The sequence below is a fragment of the Pseudopipra pipra genome, chromosome 18 (genome assembly GCF_036250125.1).
Source record: "Pseudopipra pipra isolate bDixPip1 chromosome 18, bDixPip1.hap1, whole genome shotgun sequence".
Classification (NCBI taxonomy): Eukaryota; Metazoa; Chordata; class Aves; order Passeriformes; family Pipridae; genus Pseudopipra; species Pseudopipra pipra.
In genome coordinates this window covers 6,541,183-6,561,371 of record NC_087566.1, presented here as the reverse complement: position 1 = coordinate 6,561,371, position 20,189 = coordinate 6,541,183, and the positions used below count along the sequence as shown (strand labels likewise).

Below are 20,189 nucleotides of genomic sequence, written 5' to 3'. Positions count from 1 at the left end.
GAAGCAAAATATTTCCCTAGTAGGCTTTTCACCAGAGGAACAAATAAGGTTTCTGAGGCTAAAACATTGGACAAGGTGCTCCTTGCACTGTGGACGTGGTGCAGGTGTCCCTCCCACGTCGCTCTCCAGCCCAGCGCCCCAGCGCACGGTGCGGGGCAGCCCTGGCTGGTGGTACCAGGCTGTGCCAAGCACAGGTTATTCCCACACATGTTCGTGTGTTCCAAGCATTCCCACATGCCACAGAAGAACCACACGGAGCATGTCCAGCTTTGTTGTTTCAGCCATACTGTTGAGGCGCCTGTTTACTTGGGAATCATATGTTTTCTGCCCTGGTCCTCACTGTATTCAGAACAGTTACTTAGCTTCAATAAGCCCCTTGTTAAAGCCTTTTCCCTTCTGTAATCTCATCAAACTAACCAAAAGGAGTTTGTTCTGAAATAGAGTCCCATTTTGTAACCTGGCTTCCTGGAGGAGCGCTCCCCATGCGCACCCGGCCCCTCCGCCACAAAAGGGCTCTGCTTGTCCTAGCGCTGACAAAACACTCCCGTCTGTTTGGGTTAGTCAGCAGGGGGTTAATGAAAAGCCCGGCCCTGGGGACTCCCACCTTATCTGCAATCATGAATTTATTGAAGAATGTGTTAATGTGCTGGATTTTATTCATCAGGGGTCAGGGCTTTTCAAATTCTTCCTCCCAGCTCCCCCTCTTTCCATCCCTCCCCAGCAAGCTCACAATGCTGTTTAAACAAAGGACTCCCAACACAAAGAGCAAATTTACACAGTAAAGTTTTCTTGCAAGCCCAGAGCAGAGTCTGGAAGAATTCCAGCTTTATAAAGAGAAAAGGGGGTGGGGGGAAGAAAGGGGGAAGGGAGAGATGGGCATTTTGCAGAGGATAAAAGGAAATTCAGAAAAGTTCCCACCTCCTGAAGCTCAGTGCTGAATATTCTCCATCAGTTAACCCTGAAGCAGGAGGATGTTTCAGCAGGACAGGAGCACTCATAGCGCCAAACTTCTCAGCCTCCTTCAACATTGAGACTGAAATGAATGTTTCAACATCACATTTATAGTGACACTTCAACAGCTCTTTTGTCTGTGGATTGCTAACAGGAGTCCCTAAGAGGACACAGCAACCATTTACCAAGGCTCCTCCTCCGGTCCTTGTTTTACAGGTGTGACCCAGGCAAGATCTAAAAGGAAATAATGAGGCTCAGGCATGGCTAATGGTGTCACGTGACCAAGGCCAAGTGAGAATGCAAAGAAGCCAGGGATCCTACCTCCCACATCCCACCCATGGGCCATGTGCTGTCCTGGGACCAGGGGCCGCCTGGATCCTTCCAGGGGGTCCCTTGCACCAGCTGACTGGGCTTGGCAGGTGCACAATCCCACTGCTGCCTGCCAGTGCTGGAAATAGGCAGCCTGAAATCCCCTCCTATCACCTCAAACATTATCCCCACTCCGCAGCTGGGATAAAGGGATGTTTGGTTGGTTGTTTTTATTCTTTTTCACTAAAAGGTTAAGGCCCCTCCCTACTGCATCCATTTTGGTTGTGTTGGTAGAGCTCTGGGCAATAGAGAACAGGGCACAATCCTGCACTAATGAACCAAGGATGACCTAAATGATTTTCTTCAGGTCTCGTCACCTCCACTTCTGGCACTGTCATTAATGAGCTCTGGCAACATCTCAGAAAGGAGAGCTCAGAACAGACATCACCTCCATCTGTACCTCTGCCTTGCAGGCAGAGCCTCATGGAGCTCACCTGAGCAAAGAGTTTTCAGATATTTTACAAGCAAAATATATGTGATGTTATTGGCCATGATGCTAAAACTGTTGGGAAGGCTACAAACTGGTCCCTGGGTAGGAAAGACATGTGGCTTTCAGACGCGTGGCCTAGGGACTTTTGGAAATAATTAGTACTAAACCCCATCATAATTCCAGTTTCTAACAATGTTCTCAGCCAAAAGGATGTAATTGACCTAAACTTTCATTCCTGTGTTTATTTACCTTGGTTTTTAGGGAAAGCCACGTCTTCTGCCATACTCTCACCGCACCACCAGTGGTCTGCAAGAAGCTCAACCAAGCAGCCTGGGAAAAGGGGGTTTAAACAACTCTGGAGTCACACACAGGAGACCACAAACAGCACCACAACACAGAGTTCTGGCAGGAATCTTGGCTGGCGTTGCCAGGGCAGTGCTGCCCGACTGCTGCACTGCTTTGCCCCGGCCGTGGAGGGGCCGAGCAGATCTCGGCACACGGGATCCAGCTGCACTGCCGATGGATCCCTGACTGCTGAACATACAACACACATTAATAGCGTCTCCTCTGTGACAGGAATGCCAAAGCCTGGTGCAGAAAACAACTCAAAGGATGTAATTAAATCAGTTAAATGGCTTGGGGAAAGAGACATGGCTACAAACAGATTTCAGCTCTCAGCACAGTCACAGAGCACAGGGAACAACGATTAGGAGAGCAAGAACTGTAAAAGCTCCATGATCAACCACTTGCTTTTCTTTAGTTAATAAACTATAACCCATGCTTAATACAGTCACAGACCAGGTGAGTCCCTGAGCACAGAGCCCCAGGACAAAGGCAAGTGTTCAGGATAGGCAGGTACTGTGCCAGCATCACCAGAGGTGACATTACCAGGGACAAGTAAAGCCAGTGCCAAGAGCAGAAATCACAGGCTAGTCAGTTGATTTTCATCAGTTGTTAATGTAATGTGCAGTGAACAGCGAGCTCCTGCTGCCTTTTTGGAAGCAGAAACTGGGGGCAGAGCGTTGCTGGAGCAGGAGAGGCAGCTCCAGCTGCTGGCAGTAGCAAAGGAGCCTTTGCACAGTGGGAGATCTGGGTGCTGAGAAATGGCCTCGTGCACCAGAGGAGCCGCATGAATCCAACCATTAACACAGCTCGTGGCCAGTTTTACTGAACTACTAAGATGAAGCAGGAGCAGCACTGCAGGGGCAGCAGCAGGGCCAGGGGCTTGGGGAGCTGCCTCGGGGGCTGCTCCCACTGCCCAGCAGCTCCAGGCGTGGTCCAACTCCTCTGAACAAGCTCCAGAGCCACCGGTTGCAAGAGGAGAAAGAAAGATGCTGCCACAGAGAGAGAGCACACAGAGGAGAGCAGGATGGCCCCAAAAATCCCATGGCAGCGTCTGGGCAGAGCTGCATGGACGTCTCAAACAACCAGCAGCCGAGAGGGTCCCAACAATCTCAGTGTACAGACCGAGCCAGCATCCTTCAGTGCCTCTGGGGACAGGCTGGGGAGAGGTCAGGGCTGACAATGGGAATGAGGAACACCGGGAGCTCATGCTGCCCAACAGGTCCGCAGTCCCACAGGAGACTGTCTGGGCAGAGAGGGGAAGGTCTCATCTTCCATGGGCTTCACTGCGAAGCAGGTACTGCACAGCTGCCGGGAACACTGCATTCCTTCCTCTCTCAGGATCAAAAAGAAAATCAAAATTAAAAACCACCAATCCTGCAGGGGTAGAGGGTTGCTGTTGCTGGCAGGGAGGAACTGGCAAAGCCCTGGAGCACCAGGAGCAAAGCGCACCCCAGACCCCCCAGGAGCCCCAGGCGGAGCCACATGTGGGCAAGGGTTTCCCCGGATCAAGGGCAAATTTCTCCCCACTATCTCGAGGCCCAGGGCTTACCTGAACATGAACAGTGTCTATTCACTTCTTCACATCCCAGGGGAAACAGGACTTACTACAAAAATCAACAACGCTGGTATGAAATATACAGTAGCCACCATTAACATCATATTTATTGTTATTTAGTTGCTCAGTAAAACATATACAGATATGTACAATATGCAGGAATACAGAAGACTGCACTTTACATATTTAAAAAAAAGAAAGAAAAATAACACTCAATTTCATGAGCTATTGTCACAGTCTTCCAACCAAGCATTTAGGAAATGAATTTAACAAGAATCAAAAAAAAAAAAAAAAAAAAAGATTACAGGATTGCCTAACACACAGCAGAGTCAAGTTTTCATATTTTACATGTGCAATAACATTTTTCAGAAGAGTTTGCTATGCAGTACAGATTACCAGTGTTTTCGTTTTTTTTTTCTTTTCCATGAACTAAATTCAGTACAAAGAAATAACATCCTTTTGCTTAAGGCTGTTTTAAAGCTGTAATATTCTTGGGTAGTGAATAGTGATAAAGTTACAACTGCCAGAAATCAGAGCCTGCAGTTTCATCAGTCAGAACCTATGAGCGGATGGACTCAAACCAACAATTTTAATAGAGAATTTCTAAGACAAAATTAGACTATTTCCTCCATTAGCCTTAAGCAATAAAGGAGAAACAATTCTATAAAAATGGGTTATGCTCTTACACACCATCCCTTGAACAGCTGTGAATCCAGCAGCTGAGAAAACCTTACACTGCAGCTCAACAAAAATAAGCCAAATGTACCATTTGATTTCTATTGCCTCCCACCCTCCCAGTGCCCATCCTGCTGCCCTGCACTCGCCTCACCCCTTCTGCCTATTGAAACTGGAATTTTTTGCCTTGCTGGTGGTGCCTGGAAGTCCAATCTTGACCCCAGGTTCTGAAGGCCAGCCAGCACCACAGTTACCATGGAGGCCATGGGATCTGCACAGGTCCCCAAGTGATCCAGGTGACAGAATTCTGGTGCTCATTCCCGTCCACCTTCACACACAGTGAAAATCTTAACTAAATAACAATGAGCCTAAACCCCCTCACTGATGCTCAAATAACAGAGAATGGGTAACTCCAGGAGAAAGTGACCTGGCAATGAGATGTTTTATCACTCTTCCCAATTGACATGCAAGACAAACTTTGCTCAGTTTGCTATAACACTGTAACTTGCAGACTAAGCACAGGGTTTCTTTCAACAAACACACAGGGAGCCAGGGCACAGGGCCGGGAGGTGGGGGACATCCCGGTTCCCCTGCTGCAGCTCCAAGGCTGTGTGGGAGCCTCCAGTGCCAGGCTGGCCAGGGAGAATCCCCACGACAAAGGTAAAGCCATGTTTTAGCTGCTGTTCACAATCCAAAATGGATTGTGCATCATGTATCACCAGTCTTTGGCTTCTTGTACAACATCCCCCATCTGGAAGCTGCACAGGACACACGGGTGGGAGGTTTCACCATCCTGGCTTTGCCCTGGCATTTGGGAAACATGTAGCTCATAAAATTCTCCCCATTGACCCAGCTGAGACCCCAAAGGAAGTGACCCTCGGGCATGGGGCTCTGCAGTGAGCAGAGGTCAGACCTCAGTGCAGCTCAGCCCTGCCACCAATATGCCTGACACGCTCAGGTCGATGTTGTCTGTGCCTCAGTTTCCCTCTCCACAAGAGTGCAACTCACCTCTTCCACAACTGGCTTTTACCTACAGCTCTCAAACATGCTTCAGTTGGAATATTATTATTCAGAAAATGACATCATTAATGGGTAAAATTAACGGGTACAATGAAATTACTGCAGGTACCACCAGCTCTGTGACAAAGCTCGAGCCCTCTGCATACACTGTCAGTACCACGTTCCCAGGTGATGAGCAGGATGTGATGCCTGTCTTGGTCAGGATGTACCGTTTCTGTTCTGATCTTTGGCAAAAAGCAACAAAACCCTAAAAGCACAGGTTTGGTTGGTCCTGGCATCACCAGTGGCTGCCCCAGGCAGAGCTCGTTCAGTCAAGATCAAAGGGACAGGAGGTTAGCAAGAGGATTGCATGTGACCATATGATTCAGGAGAACTCCCAGCACACAGCCAGCTGCTGGTTTAACTGCTCACTCTCTGACACTCCTGTTCCCCACACTGCACCCACCGCCCGGAGCAGAGCCAGCAGCAGCCAAGTGCCACAGCTCCCGTGCCTTGGCACCTGGAGACACAGCCCCTGGCCTCAGAACAGCCTGGCCTCATTTCACAGAATTCCACTGATTTTTAAGGAATTGCTTGCACTCTGCATTTCCATGAGCAAGCAAGAAAGCAAGTTCCAAGTGGATGAGAACAACTGCAGAAGAGAAGCACGAGCTGCCAATGATGAACGAGTAGAACTGTTGGTCAGACCAAGGCAGCAACAGTTCCACTCAAACGGCAATTTCTCTTTAAAAGCATCTGAACTCTGCGTTCCCTGACAGGTTCCTTCCCGTGGCACAGGGTGTGCATCCCTGACCTCAGGAAGCCTGAAAAACCTGTTCTCTTCAGTGCAGCAGGAAAAACTAAAAACAAAGCAGCAAGGCAAGGGGCTGCACTCCATGCAGGAATGCCATGAGGCCATGAACTCGGACAAAATTTTCAGCTGTGATGGAAGACAGTACCGGACCGGGGCCACGCCAGGACCCCTCTCTGTGGACCGAGCCCCTCGCAGCAGCACAAGTGCCCTGGTAGGCACAGACCCCCTAGCTCAGCATCCCCCCCATGCTCTGCTGACAGGATTTAAAATCACATACTTGGGTGAGCCAGGACTTGAGGAATCACAGGCAAAGAGGCACCTTCCAGAGGGAGGCTGACAGTGATTATTCTACCAGGAGATACTTTCTGGGGATGGCGATATTTTATTGCAGGTGCAGGAGGAGCTCTGCGCTCCCAGTCACGCACCCCAACAGAGGTACAAACCATCCCAGCTTTTTGTTCCAAACCAAGCGTGCGTGAGGCAGCTCCACAGCCAATTACTTCAGGATGGGCAAAAATCCTCATCCTCGTGGCAGCTCCAGCTTCAATAAAAAGTAAAATAATATTGAAAATCAAGATTCAAAACTATCCAAATTTATCCAAAGTCAATTCATTGACCAGACCCATAAATCAATCCATGCATGGTTAATAAGAGCACATTCAAATCACATTTCCAAACACTGTGAGTCTCTCTGAAGCCACGTACGACCGAGAGTGAGGATTCCAGACCACCCTTGGCTTTTTAGGCAGAATTTCCTCTCCGTTGGTGTCTACTGAGAATATTACGTCAAAATAATTAAAAACCCAGCACAATCATCAAAGATAAAACACAAAGCAGTCTTCAACTCCATCCCTTCAGCAGGGACACATTTGTGAAATCATGAATAAATAACCCTAGAGAGGCCAACCTTTATTTGGCAGCCAAAACCTAATCCTCCAGTGCTGTTCCTGAGCTCCAGGATCTGCGAGAGGCGAGCTGCCGGCACGGGGCGAGACGGGGCCACTCCTGGGCGCAGGGACACACAAATAATGGACAGTATTACGTAAAACTGCTGGAGAGTCAGGCCATCATGTCAGTCGTGGGTTTATCTGGTTTGCTTCCAACTTTCGTCTCGAATGAGCATTATCTAGCCCGAGCAGGAAAGCATGGCTTTCCTTTTATTGTGTGCATCCAGCAATGCTGTTCTTCAGTGTGTGGCAGAAGCAGGACCTTGAATGAGTTTTGGGGGGTCTGACAGGGATCTCTCTGCACTGGCAGATTAGGAAACGCTGCCCCTAGCAGACAGCCCCCTGCATCCCCCAACCTGGGCCATCCCCAGCTGCTGCCACTGCATCAGGACCTGAGGTGGCAGGGCCTGGGGCACCCCCAGACAAGCACAGGGGACACTGGACCTGCTACCAATCAACAGCATCTTTCTGCAGCTAAAAATGGGCAAAAAATGGGCAGGGTGCAGGGGATTTTCTTTTTCAGCATCAGTAAACTGGGAACTGCAGGAGCACCGCCAGGCCCCGGAAAGCAAGAGGGAGCCTGGGCCTTCAGAGGAGGAGATAATGACTGTTGACCATTAAGAAAACTTCCTGTTAGACTTACATAGAAAAACCCCTTGGTACATTCCCCGCTGTGCCTGAACCAGCCCGTTCATGACAGAGCTCCATCCCGGGGCTGGGCCCAGGTACAGAGAAGAAGGAGCGTCCTGGCCTCACCAGGAGGCACAGGGCAAATGAGGCTGAACCTCATTAACAGGAGAACCTCATTCTTTCAGGAAAGGGCAGGTCCATGCCTGAACATTCGACAGAGCATCAACTGCTTGTTTTGTATGTGACTGGCAAAGGCTGGGTGTCAGTATGACATATAATTTAATGCTGACCATTTCACTTTCACTGGTGTTTATTCCTGAACTGCTGCTCCTCAGGATCACCATTGTAATAAGCACTGAACAAGGCAAAACAAAACAAAACAAAACAAAACAAAAAAAAAAAAGAGAAACAAAGCAAATGAGGAAAAAAAGGAGAAGGAGGAGGAGAATCTTTGTCTTATTATGACATACGTGACTTGGACATACGTTGAGATGAAAAAGGAAAAGGCCTCATCTATAAATGTATGCCAAGGTTACAGAATAATGGGAAAAAGTGGTCTAGCAGGAAAATCTTAAGCAAAAGTGTGCTAACTGCAGAAGGGTTAACACTGGTAACATACTGTGGCAGAAGATTAAAAAAAAGTTGAGGTTTACTTTAAATTAACCCTTTCCAGTCCATATGCCACTAAGCAGGTACCAACCTAGAAAAATAGTCCACCTAGCAGTAGCGGCCCTTTGAAATTAAAAAAAGAAAAAAAATAATTTCTTTTGTTCAAGTCAGGGCAGCCACAAAAGTCCCGAATCTGTTGGAGATGTCCGAGTGCAGGGACCTCCACGTTGGCACCGCAGTCCGGCCCTTCGCCTCGCCCACGTCGTCCGTGCAGTGGACCGAGAGGCACTGCAGGTGGCTGCCCGTCTGCGCCGCCGCTGCCGAGGTCTTGCTCGGGGGAAGGTCGTGGGCTGGAAAGGGTTCACAGAGAGAGGTTAGGAGACCCATGACATGCAACCCCACCAACTCACGGGCGGCAGCAGTGGGGTTGCCTCACCCTCTCCCCACCAGCCCATGCCCCGGTTCCTGCGCCTGCAGCATCATATCCCCCAGCTCGGGGACAAATGTGTCACCACCACTGGTGTGGCTCCCCCTCCCCACCCTGCAGAGAACATCCATGGCTGATTTTTTACCAGGGCAGAAGAACAAATTGGAACAAACCAGTGACACGTCTGAATGCTGGGGAAGGATCCAGGACCAATGAGCGTGTCCTAGACTGCAGCACTATCGGGAGCTTTCCTTCCCTGTGCACCCTCTGCTATTGAAAACAGATGCTGAAACATCTCCAAGCAGGAAGCCAGCCCTGAGCCCTCTGTGCCCTCATGGTCACTCCTAGCAATGGTCTCCCTGTTCCCCTCTTTTAATGGAGCACCATAATAATATTTTTCTTAAAATATATTTCATTTTAGGGCTTTGTATGATCTTTAGCCATCATTAGTTTCTGTTAACCACAAATGGAAGACTTTAACTGAAACATCCTAAACAATATCCCTTGGCCTTTTCCCCATGGATTTTACAGTTAATGTGAAGAGTAGCTAAAATGTGTGGAACATGCCAAAGACGTCAAAAGCCGGCTGTGCATGTTTAACCTCTCAGGACTTTACCTTCCATCACCTTTCTCCTGTTCCACAAAGCCAAGCAGTGTGGGGGTACCACACTTCATGGAGCAGCTCGCATTGGTTCCACTGAACCTGCTGCTATACCAGATACAAAACCAGAACTGACCAGATTCTTACACAATCACAATGATATTAATAATCCTAAACTAGCCTGGAAGTCCCTGGTTTAAATGGAAAATACTTTTAATGCTTGATTATAACAAGATGCCAGAGATGCTTGTATCTAAAACAGTAGAGTTACACCACACAGAGAAACTACTGAGAATCTGGGGACACGATGCCATGAGTGCTGGGAGAAGGAACGGGGCTCCAGAGCAGCACTGCTGCCTGCTCAGCCCTGCGTTGGTGCAGCCATGGGCAAACCCCACACAGATTGTTTACATCCACACACAGATGTCTATCACTGCCTGCGCCACCATCACCTTTCGCCGACACCCTCACATGCTGCTCCATCAAAGAATCTGGCAGCAGCACGGCAAAGGTGCTCTCTATGCTCCAAATGGATTCCAGTTCCCTGCAGTTGGTGTTGGGTGTTTTAGTCAGATAAATAAGCACCACCCAGGGGCTGGGCAGAAGCACGGACTAGGGGCTGCCACATAATACCCAAATGCTGAGTTCCACAACCACCGTCCCAACACGTGGAGCTTCTACTCTCCTTTCCTGTCACCCCTGAGCCCCATTGCTTCGGGAAAACCACAGGGCAAGAAAACAGACTCCTTAAATAACCACTATTTGATTTGGTGTTCAATTTTACTTACTGTCCTGAATGCAAATATACATGAAAAACTTTTTATTTATAAAATATTCAAAGCTCAGATGGGATTGTGCAGAAAACTGTGAAAGAGAAATGTTTTTCTTACTTGTATTTGTTCACAAGGCACTCAGTACCCAGTATTTTTATTGTTAGGTCTCCCTGACTGCACAGGACATGCTGGGCTCAGCACAGGAAGAGCCAGCGCCTCAAGATTAGTCCTTGTGACAGCAACTCTCTTCCTCTGCTGCAGAGAAAGAGGAAAGAGTCCCACGGCTGAACTGCAGCCACGAGGGGCCCGGGGGTCCCAGCAGTGTTTCTACAAGGGCTGCAGGAGACCCCCACAGCCAAGGACTCCAACAGCCAAGGCAGAGGTGGCATATTCCCAGGCCAGGATCAGAGCTGGAGTTCCACTGCACTGACTGTGCAGGCAGCCTGACACCCCAAACAGAGCCAGTCCTCAGCAATGACTACTTGAAGAAGTTCATGTGTCACAAGCAACTAAGGAATAAAATATTAGGCTTGTTTGCTTGTAAATCAGCAAATTATTTCTAAGCCATTTGCTGTGGATAAAATTCTGAAGCAAACTACTGATAAAGGAATCAAAGCAAAATCTATCCCACAGGGATGAACAAGCCTGAGAGGAAAACCCAAGCAAAAGAGGTGAGCAGGAACTGAGCCTCAGTTTGCAAAGTCAGTACTGACTGCCACTGTCTACACAAGCTTCACTCACCACAGGACACCACTGTGGGAGCTCCAGCCCTCCTGCCTATCGTTAAAGAGCACAGAAAATGACACATTTAAATCCAAAACAAAGAGCCACAGTGCCCCAGCACCCTCAGGCCACAGCACACACGGTCCAGAGGGGTGATCTTAGAGGAAATGGACAGGTTAAAATTAGTCAGGTAATGCAAGACGGTGTCACCACGTCATTGCCTCGCAGCTGTCAAGTTCCAGACAAATCGCCATCAGTCGTGAAGCACCAAGCACCTTACTGAAAGCAAGGTATGTTCAAACAAATTATCTTTAAACTGCACAACTGCCTCTATCAGCAACTACTGCAAGAAATTTGTGTTATTAATAAAAGCAGTACCCTTCTAATAAGGGCCATCCTCCACACCCAAGATCTTGAGATGGTCTGGGTGGAGACTTCCTCTCCAAACCAAAGGACATGACACAACAGAACCCAGGACAGACAAAAGCACAACCACTGGCTCGCAGGACAGTATGTGACCCTTGGAAACAGCAAATGCTGAAGCAGAGGTAAGAGACAAAACACTGGATGTAAGCTCACACTACGTTCATGTGGAAGGCATGAAACTCAAAGCGGCAAAGTGACCAGAGACCGAAAGGAGTTTTGAACCAACTCAACCGTGATGCTGTCCTACCCCACTGCGGTTGGTGACGTTGTGGTAGTTCCCAGAGCCAGTTTGCTTTTAGGTAAGAGCCTCTGACCAAGCTTTACCCAGCCAAACACATTCCAGGCGTTCAGCCCCAGACAAACAGCAAGCAGGCAGTGCCCAGCCAGGCTCCCCAGCCTCCCCCCAGGCCCGACCCTCTGCTCTGACCTTGCACATTTAGGAAGCTGCTCTTTCGTTCTGCTCTACTTTGCAAAGGCACGCAGCCTCTGAAAAGAAAAGGTTACTGTTTGTTTGTTTACACAGCATTAATGGCAACATGGTGACTAAGCCAGGAGCCTGGCCAGCAGCATTGGAGCCTGCAGCTGGGACACAGGAAGAGGACCAGGAATTCTGCTTCACCAAAAATTCAATACACATGCAACAGACTGCTTTTCCACATTAGCTCGGGAAAATCACATTTCTTTAGTGATGTTAGACCCTGACACTCTCCTCACTCCTGCAGACACTGTGTATACACACTTGCAGTCCCTCCAGCTTCCTTCTCACTCCCTCTTTTTCCTAAGCCCCCGAGCAGTTAAGCTACTCCATAAAGCCTTTTTCCTCATGTAGCATCTTCTTATGCATTATTAAAAAATAAATATGTTCTTTTAACTGTGACAACCCCACCAAGCACTGTGCAAACCCAGAGGTGTCCCGATTTTTAGTAAACTAATCCCATTAGAACCGAGTTCACCTGTAAGACTAACACGCATTGCATGCATCTTCTTGCCAGAGAGAAGGTTAATTGAGGGAGAGCTGGTGTAGCCAAGGCAACCACGGATGCTACGAGGCACCGGGAGATGATGCTGCTCTTCAGGTGCTGCTCATGCCGTCCCTCTCATTTTTGCCAAAATCACCACCAACAGAAGGACGGGAGGCAGTGACACGCAGGAGCGACAGCATAGCCACAGTCTGGTAGGGGTCTGGTTGGGAGTGGGTTCCACTCCACATTTCAGCATTCCTGCGACATTGAAGTGACAAACAGGAGGTGAAGATCCCTGGAATGGCTCCTTGCCCCAGGGCTCATCCCTTACACTTCTTCACCGCTCTGACACAGCCTGCGCCGCCTGCGCTGCCCAGGGTCCGGCCGCCCGGCACAGCACGGCCCCGCCGCCGCCCTCGATGGCCAGCCGAGCGTGAAGGCCCTGGATTGCTACTGATCTTGTTAAGGCTGAATCTGAGAATTTGGCCAAAAACACTATATTCCCTGATCAGAGATCTGTTTCCCCTCTACCATCTGATAACCACTCTTAAAGGACGCGTTAATGGGCTTCTGTTCACTCTGTGCCCGTTAAGCAGAGGCCAAGCTACTATAAGAGGGAATAGATTTGAGTAATGATCCCTTATGAGGCAGCAAACCTACATATAGTGTTTAAAATTATTCCCTTAGGACAAGATGTTTTTCACCAAATCTCCCACATGACAGTTTGACATATTGGTTCAGGCACATAGCTCTGCATTTGTACACAGCACAGAGCCATCTTTTTCAGTTTTCAAGAAAAATAAGGTCTGAAAACATTTCATGTTTTCCTGCACACTGGACCTAGTCTCCACAGATTAATGTATTCCTGAAATTGTATTTTTAAACACTCCTAAAACTGTATTTTTAAACACAACTAGTTCATTTGTGTTGATAAACAAATGAACCATCTCCTTCCTCACTGCTGCAGCGCTGACAAAGTCCTGGACAAAGGCATTTTCTCGACCCTGGAATACAAGGAGGAAATGGTTTGCATTTGTTCATAGACACGAACATGGCACATGCCACCTGCTTATGCCATAAGCTTGCACCATTTTCAGGTGTCTTCACCCCTGGCAACCCATGCCCACTGTGGGCTGGATCTGTCTCTGCTATTTCCAATGCCCTGGCATAGGCTGCCTCTGGCCTCGGACTGGCAGCACCCAGCTCCACTGGCACTCAAGGGAAAGCCCCAACTGCCCATTACCAGAACCTTCCTCTCACTTTGATTTTACTTACTCTGTTTAACCTCTGCCATTTTTAAAGCCCATAAGACACTTAAAGGTGCTGCCCTCCCCAGTATGAACAGAATTCAGTGTTGGTGGTTAAGGTGAACAACTGATGCCAAGGACTTGTTAGGAGAAGCTCAGTGGAAATGGGGACAGGTGACTCCTCGTGCTGCTGACCAGGAGCACACTGCAGAGACACCCCAGCTCCAGGGTATCAGACACATCTCACTCGTTGACATTTCAAGAAGTCACTTGGCTTGGTCAGCCCCTCGATTTATTGTCGAGGCTGAGCTAAGCTGCTCTGTGAGAGCCTTTCTCACACAGGAGGGAAAGCTCTTCATCAACAATGTGTGCACAGCACTGAGCACTATCCCACAGCACTCATATATCCCACAAACCAGGATTAAAGCTCTGACTTTGCTGCAACACAGACAAGACAGTGCTCACCCAAAGGCATGGCACAGTCATTCCTGCTCACCCGGGCTGGTACACAGCCTGTTCACCCTTATTGTTGCATACTGCCCACCCCTTCATCAGCCCATCAGCTCTGGCAGCATCCTCTGGTCCTCACAGCCCCTTCCTCCACAGACAGCATGATTAATTGGAGGTGCCTGCGGCTCTAAAGGGAGAGTGTATCAGCCCATGCTGCAGAGATGTTTATTTTGCTTTCAGTGGTCTCCGAGCTGGCGTGGGGCTCCATCGGAGCTCGCTGCTTGCACAGAATTCAAATAACAGGAGACACAAAGTACTTGCTGCGAATACATATTTTTCTCTTTTCTCCCTTGACCTCTTTTCCTGCTCCTGTTTTCACCAGGAGCAATGGAAGGATGTGCATGCCACGACAGGGAGGCTGCCCAAACCCACAGCAGCGTTAAGGGTTTGCTGTCAGGCTGTAGGGTTACAGTCAGACCGCAGTGTCCTACCCCACAGCTCCAGCAGTAAGCTGGGCAGATATCACTTGAGGACAAGTTCAGATGTGAACCACATGCCACTGTCTGAAGAAGCTGGTGAAAAAAACATGAAGTAAGAAAAATGCTAACCCTATCGATGGAAAAGGCAGCAGTCACCTCACACGTAGCTTGACCTTGAAGATGCAGAATGAACGATACGTGGACAAGGAGAATGACATTGTTGCCCTAAAAACCGTGTTCCCTCCACTGTGCTGGGAGGACACAAGAGAGAGGGAACACACTACTCACCACCTTTCTGCCACTGCCCAGCAGGAGAGCAACACACCTCCATGGCTTCATAGACAAGTGTGAAACTGCCTACATCTATTTATTTCTCTGGATGTTACTGTTAAATCACTGCTTTGCAGCTCTATGACTCTGAGAAGAAAGGTAAGTCCTTCATCCCAGGAGAAGCCAGAAGCTCTGTGCCTTGCAACAGCACCAGCTCCTGTGCCTTGCTAGATGGCCACAGGGACAACAGACAGTTTCTAACTCATATCCTTCCCCTCTTTTGGCTCCCTTCAGTTCCTCTTTTCGGTTTAACACATTGAGTCTCAGGCTGGCTTCCCTGCAAAACATGCAAACCGCAGAGGGGGTCCTGCCTGCCCCCCTTGCAAAGCAGCTGATGTTGGGATTTGGTTCTCACAGAACAAAAGACCATTCTGGCAAACCAAGTCCCACCCCAGCTGCAGTGCTGCTGTCTGACGCCTGGCCCTGCCCGCCCCACGCAGGCAAACCACAGCTCGCCTGTGACAGCCACGGAAAGCCGAGCTACCGACAGCCAAACCTCCAACCAAAGTCTAACCCAACCACATGGCTCCAAACAACTGGTTGGGCTCCCAGTGCCATCACCAAAACTGCTCTCCTCAGCTCTGCACGGTATGATAACTGGGACCCTGCCAAAGCAAGGAAAACTGGTGTTAAAAATCAAACCAAATCAACTGCCACCAACAGTCAAACAATGTCGGAACACTTCCAAAAGAAAATAAATGGGAGTCCGACAACTGCAGCCTATCCCAGCACAGCTGACTCAACACTCATGACATCCAAACACTGCCATCCAACACCAATGAAGCCTCTGGGAGCAACAAGTTATTTTCCAGGGCCTGTCCTTCCGCCCCCACAAAAACCTGAGCACTTCTGCTCATCTCAGAAAGGAGCAAACTGCCTAAGCCCCACCCGCCAACTCCATCACACTGACACTCAGACCTAGCATTGGGAAGAGGCTACAACTGGCTTCTCCCTCCTAACTGTCCTTAAAAGTGCTGCGGCCATTGGAGATGTGTCCTTGCCTCTGAATTCCCCAAATCCAGCCGCCAACACGAGAAGGAGACCTCCACGTCAGTAGGGAATATAGGCTGACTGATCCCGTGTTTCCTGCGCTGCTGGCATACATCACTCGCTTGCACTAACTAAATGCTCTGAGCCTATTTTCACCAAGGGTAACAACCCACACATCCGTGATGAGTAAGGAAATGCTGGGTTTTGCACTCAATACTTTCAAATTTATTTCGTATGTACGCAAATAACACCCCACGGCAGCTTTACGCACAGCTCCAGCCCATGCAAAGCCCATCTCCTGACAGCCAGAACGCACGAGCAAACAAAAGGTTCTCTGTAAAATCCAAAGTGGAATTTTCTGGTTGCACAGAAGTTACATGAAATTGTTCAATGCACGCCCTACTTAACTAAAACCAATTCTGGACACCATCTAGGATTATATCAGGACAGGCCAAAACTGAAAAAAAGATGCTACTTAAATGTTCTGCATTAAATCACCACCTGGACATTTCGCACAGAGCTACGGCGATGAACAGTGACAACGCCTCACTTCCCCGCACAGCATCGACCTCAGAGCTGGGCGACCACCAGCCCACACTGCCGAGAGCTCGCTCCCCTCGGCAGTATCCAGCTGCCTTCAGACCCTGTCCTGGGCTACTGGGTGTTATCCGGATGTTATCAAGCTGGTTTTTCCTATGAAGGAACCTTTTGCTGTGTGTTCAATACAGAAAAATAGCTCGAGCTGGCCTAAACTCCACTCTGCTGCTGCCCCATCGCCACCAGTTGGACTGGCCAGGGGATGGGCCCCAAGAGCAATATTTACTTTAGCCTTTAATTCACTCTATAACCTGTCATATCATTTTAGTAAGTTTTGGTGCTGCTCATTTCTGTTTGATGACACATGGGTCAAAAGTACCAGCATTACCTTCAGCTCCCACGCAGAGCAGGCCTCCAAAAATAGGAGGAAAATGCCCACTCACACTGGCAAGGGAAGGGGTATATCAATGGAGCTAGTAAAGGCAATGAATACTTGGTGATTATGCACAGAGCAAACAGAGGAGGAAACACGTAAATTCCAGCACTCTCTCATCAGATTTGTGCAAGACCTTTGACATAATTGCAGGGGAAAAAATAGAAATTACAGTAATAAGCAGGATATTTAAGCCCTGCAGATTATACATGGAAAACTCTATTTTCCTTAAATACAGTGAAAACAAAATGAAAGATAAAGATTCGTTTGTGGTCACTTAGTTTCAGGATGCAGTACTTGTAAGTACTGCATTACTTGTAAGTAAATGAGTACTTGTTAGCCAAGCAAAAAAAGGCTCTGAAATATTATCAGTCTCTTGTGAGGCAAAGGCTCAGATACAGCTGGCCAAAGACTTCTAAGTGTTTTGTTGCCTTGTTCCCCAAGAGCTCAACAGGACCTGTGTTCTCACATCCCAAAGCCAGATCTGCATCCAGCCTGGCTGCCAGGGCCAGGACGAAAAGATTTGCTGGCCGCCCACCCCTTGGTCCCTCCATCTCCTCCCTGGCTCTGCCCACAGCTCCCAGAGGTGCCTCTGCCCCATCTATAACTCACAATTACGAGAGACTGTAACACAAAACTGCCACAGGCAAAGTCAATCTCTCCCAGGGGCCTCACACATCTGAGGCTCTTGCACACCAAGAAACAGTGATCATGTGCAGTAATGCTCGGGGTTAAACCACACAAGTTCAAGGATATTCCTGAAAATACAAAGTGAGTTTACAAAGGCTAACAGTAAGCAAGAACCAGCACCAAGGATCATCACCTCTTTTATGCCATTTATTTAGAGCACTAGCTTGAAACACATCCCATTCCTCTTTAGGACGCCTCCAGCTGAAGTTTAGTGTCTCAGGAGTGAATGAGGGGACCTTGGGAATCAGCCTTCATGAAAACAAAAAGAGCTCAAACAACATCACAGATCAAGAGAAAAGTGTCCAGGTCAAAGCTGAGGCTCACAAGGCACCTGCAGAGACACAGTTCTGAGATGGACAAGCCAAATTGGACAGGGCTCTCTCTGAGCACCTGGTCTAGTGGAAGGTGTTCCTGCCCGGGGCAGGGGAATGGAACAAGATGAGCTTTAAGGTCTCTCCCAGCTCCAACCATTCCATGATGCTGTGGGTGCTCCTTGACCCGCTCCATGCCCAGCAGCACCGACAGCAGAGGTGTGACACTCCAAAAACAGGGGGTTCCAAATCACTGTCTGCAATTCCCTTTCAAATAATTCACAGGCAAATTCTAAAGCGTCTGCAAAAAATAATTTAAAAAAGCAGGAGGCCTGAGCTTGTTAAAGAAAGGTCAAAATCTCTGCTGGAAAACACTTAAATGTTGATAAATCAGACTGAGAGCTGATGCTACCAACCCAGCACTTTTTCTGGGTAAATTCATGCTAGGTCTCTTCTGCTGTAAAAAAATCCCAAATTTTGACTACAGAAAGAGATGGAAATGTCATTGCCATATAATGGATTTGGCACATTCAGAAACATCCCCTAAAGCAGAAGAAAGGTGTGGTGATTGAGCTGGGGCCCATAAATCTGATGGAGGACCAGGGTTTGATTCAACAGCATGTTCAAAAATTAAATCTATCTAAAGGAAAACCAAAAAAATCATCAGATAGAAGAAATGCACAACCATGTGAGGAGGCATGGCAGTGAGGGAAATTCAGCTTAAAAAAAAACACACAAAGAAACCTGGTGTTCTTAGGTACAGCTGTAAGTGCCACTATTAGGATAAGAAAAATATAAGCTCATCTTTTTCTTCCAATTGTCACATCACTGTGGAGAGTCTTCACGAAATTCTCAGAATAGCAACGAATCAGGAGCAAACAGCTGTTCAAGTAGGAAAGTCATGGGTAGACAGACTTTCCCTGCTTCAACGAAAAATTAACTCTGAAGTTTCACAGGCCAGTAAATCAACAAAATGGGCCTGTACAACACAGGACGGACAGTCTCATCTTCCAGCCCAAAGCTGAAATATGGCCCAGCGTTCTCCTTCTGGCCATATGCTCTCATGATTTATGACCCACAACAATTTCAATATCCCTGGAAAATGAAAGAACAGCAGCCAATTAGCTCACTCCACTATGCTAGGGGTTCTGTGGGCCCTGCCCTGTGGCACCTCTCTGGAGAAGGTGGCTGGAAGCATCAGCTGCCCCTGGCAAGGGCAGGAGAGAGACACGAGGTTGAGCAGCACCCAAGCACCGGCACAGGGGAGCACAACACATACCTTGCTGCATGGAGCAGCCCACAGGGTCTCTGAGAGAGCTGCAGAGGGACTTTTGACCCAGGGCCTGGAGTGACAGGACAAGAAGGAATGGCTTCCCACTGACAGGGCAGGGTTAGATGGGATATTAGCAAGAAAGGGTACTGAGGCACTGGAACAGGTTGCCCAGAGAAGCTGTGGCTGCCCCATCCCTGGAAGTGTTCAAGGCCAGGCTGGACAGGGCTTGGAGTAACCTGGTGTCCCTGCCCACGGTTGGAACAAGATGACCCTTCTAATCCACATAATTCTGTGACTCTCTTCCATGCTTCATTCTGACCCATACGCAATGATGGTTGCTTGTGACAACTGTTGTTAACCTGGTCTAGATTCGGTCAAGTGCAGAAGCACAGACTGTCCCAATAGAAGGGCGTAAGGACCTTGTAATCTCTGCCTGCAATTGTTCCAAACAGGGCACTGCCAGCAATGCGAGTGCTGTCAAGCCAGGCAGGACTGGGCTCTTCAGCACCCGCTTCGCTGCCACAACACAAATGCAAAGGCGGCACCAAACAAACAAAAAATCCTCCACCCCACCCTGAATTAACCTTTCTCTCACACAGGTCGGGCAAGTTGCAGCTACAACAGCCTGAGTCATACAACCAAAACTTCACCCAACCCCAGCCATTGACCAGGGCTGCTGCACATGTGAGCCACCACATGGCAGAGAGCCTGTGAGACACTCAGTCAATTGGCCCAACATAAAAACTGGTTCTTCTGAAGGCAAGGGGATTCAGAGTGGTCTTTAGGTATCCTCTGAGTGACAAACTCCAAGTCATAAGTCTACTCAAAGGCACGTCTCTGAACAGCAGCCCTCCATGGATGCTTTGTCCACTGGGAAATGTGGCGAGTAACTCAGGTATCCATAACAGCACTGCAGTGAATTCTGCTACTCACTGTCCTCCTCAGGTCTGGATCCACACAGCCTCTTCCTGCAGCAGCATAGCTGCCAAGGCAGATGGGCCTGCAGGGCTTTGATACAAGGGTGAGTGAAATGGCAGCAGGAGCACCCATCACCCACAGGACTGCAAGGATAGAGGAATGGAGTCTGAGTTCAGTGTCTTAATGTACCTGCCTTGCCTCCCATCCTCCAGGTCTTCTTAAGCAGAAAGCAGCCATGCTGAAGGAGTTAATCTCGCCTGAAACAACCTATCTCCAGTTTCTCAGAAACTCCAAC

General features: G+C 48.6%; 1 protein-coding gene across 6 annotated transcripts in view; it reads right to left on the bottom strand.

Moving 5' to 3' along the window:
• The window catches only part of MN1 (MN1 proto-oncogene, transcriptional regulator), an 86,766-nt gene that overhangs the window by 47,695 nt on the left and 18,882 nt on the right, over window positions 1–20,189 (bottom strand). The window contains exon 2 of one of the 6 annotated variants that reach the window (XM_064674839.1): window positions 3,740–8,674. The exons of the other annotated variants lie outside the window; for them this stretch is intronic. Within the exon in view, the coding sequence (XP_064530909.1) occupies window positions 8,487–8,674 (188 nt within the window). The 3' untranslated portion in view covers window positions 3,740–8,486. Of the gene's footprint in view, window positions 1–3,739; window positions 8,675–20,189 lie in introns of those variants that run through there. 6 annotated transcript variants of the gene reach the window in all.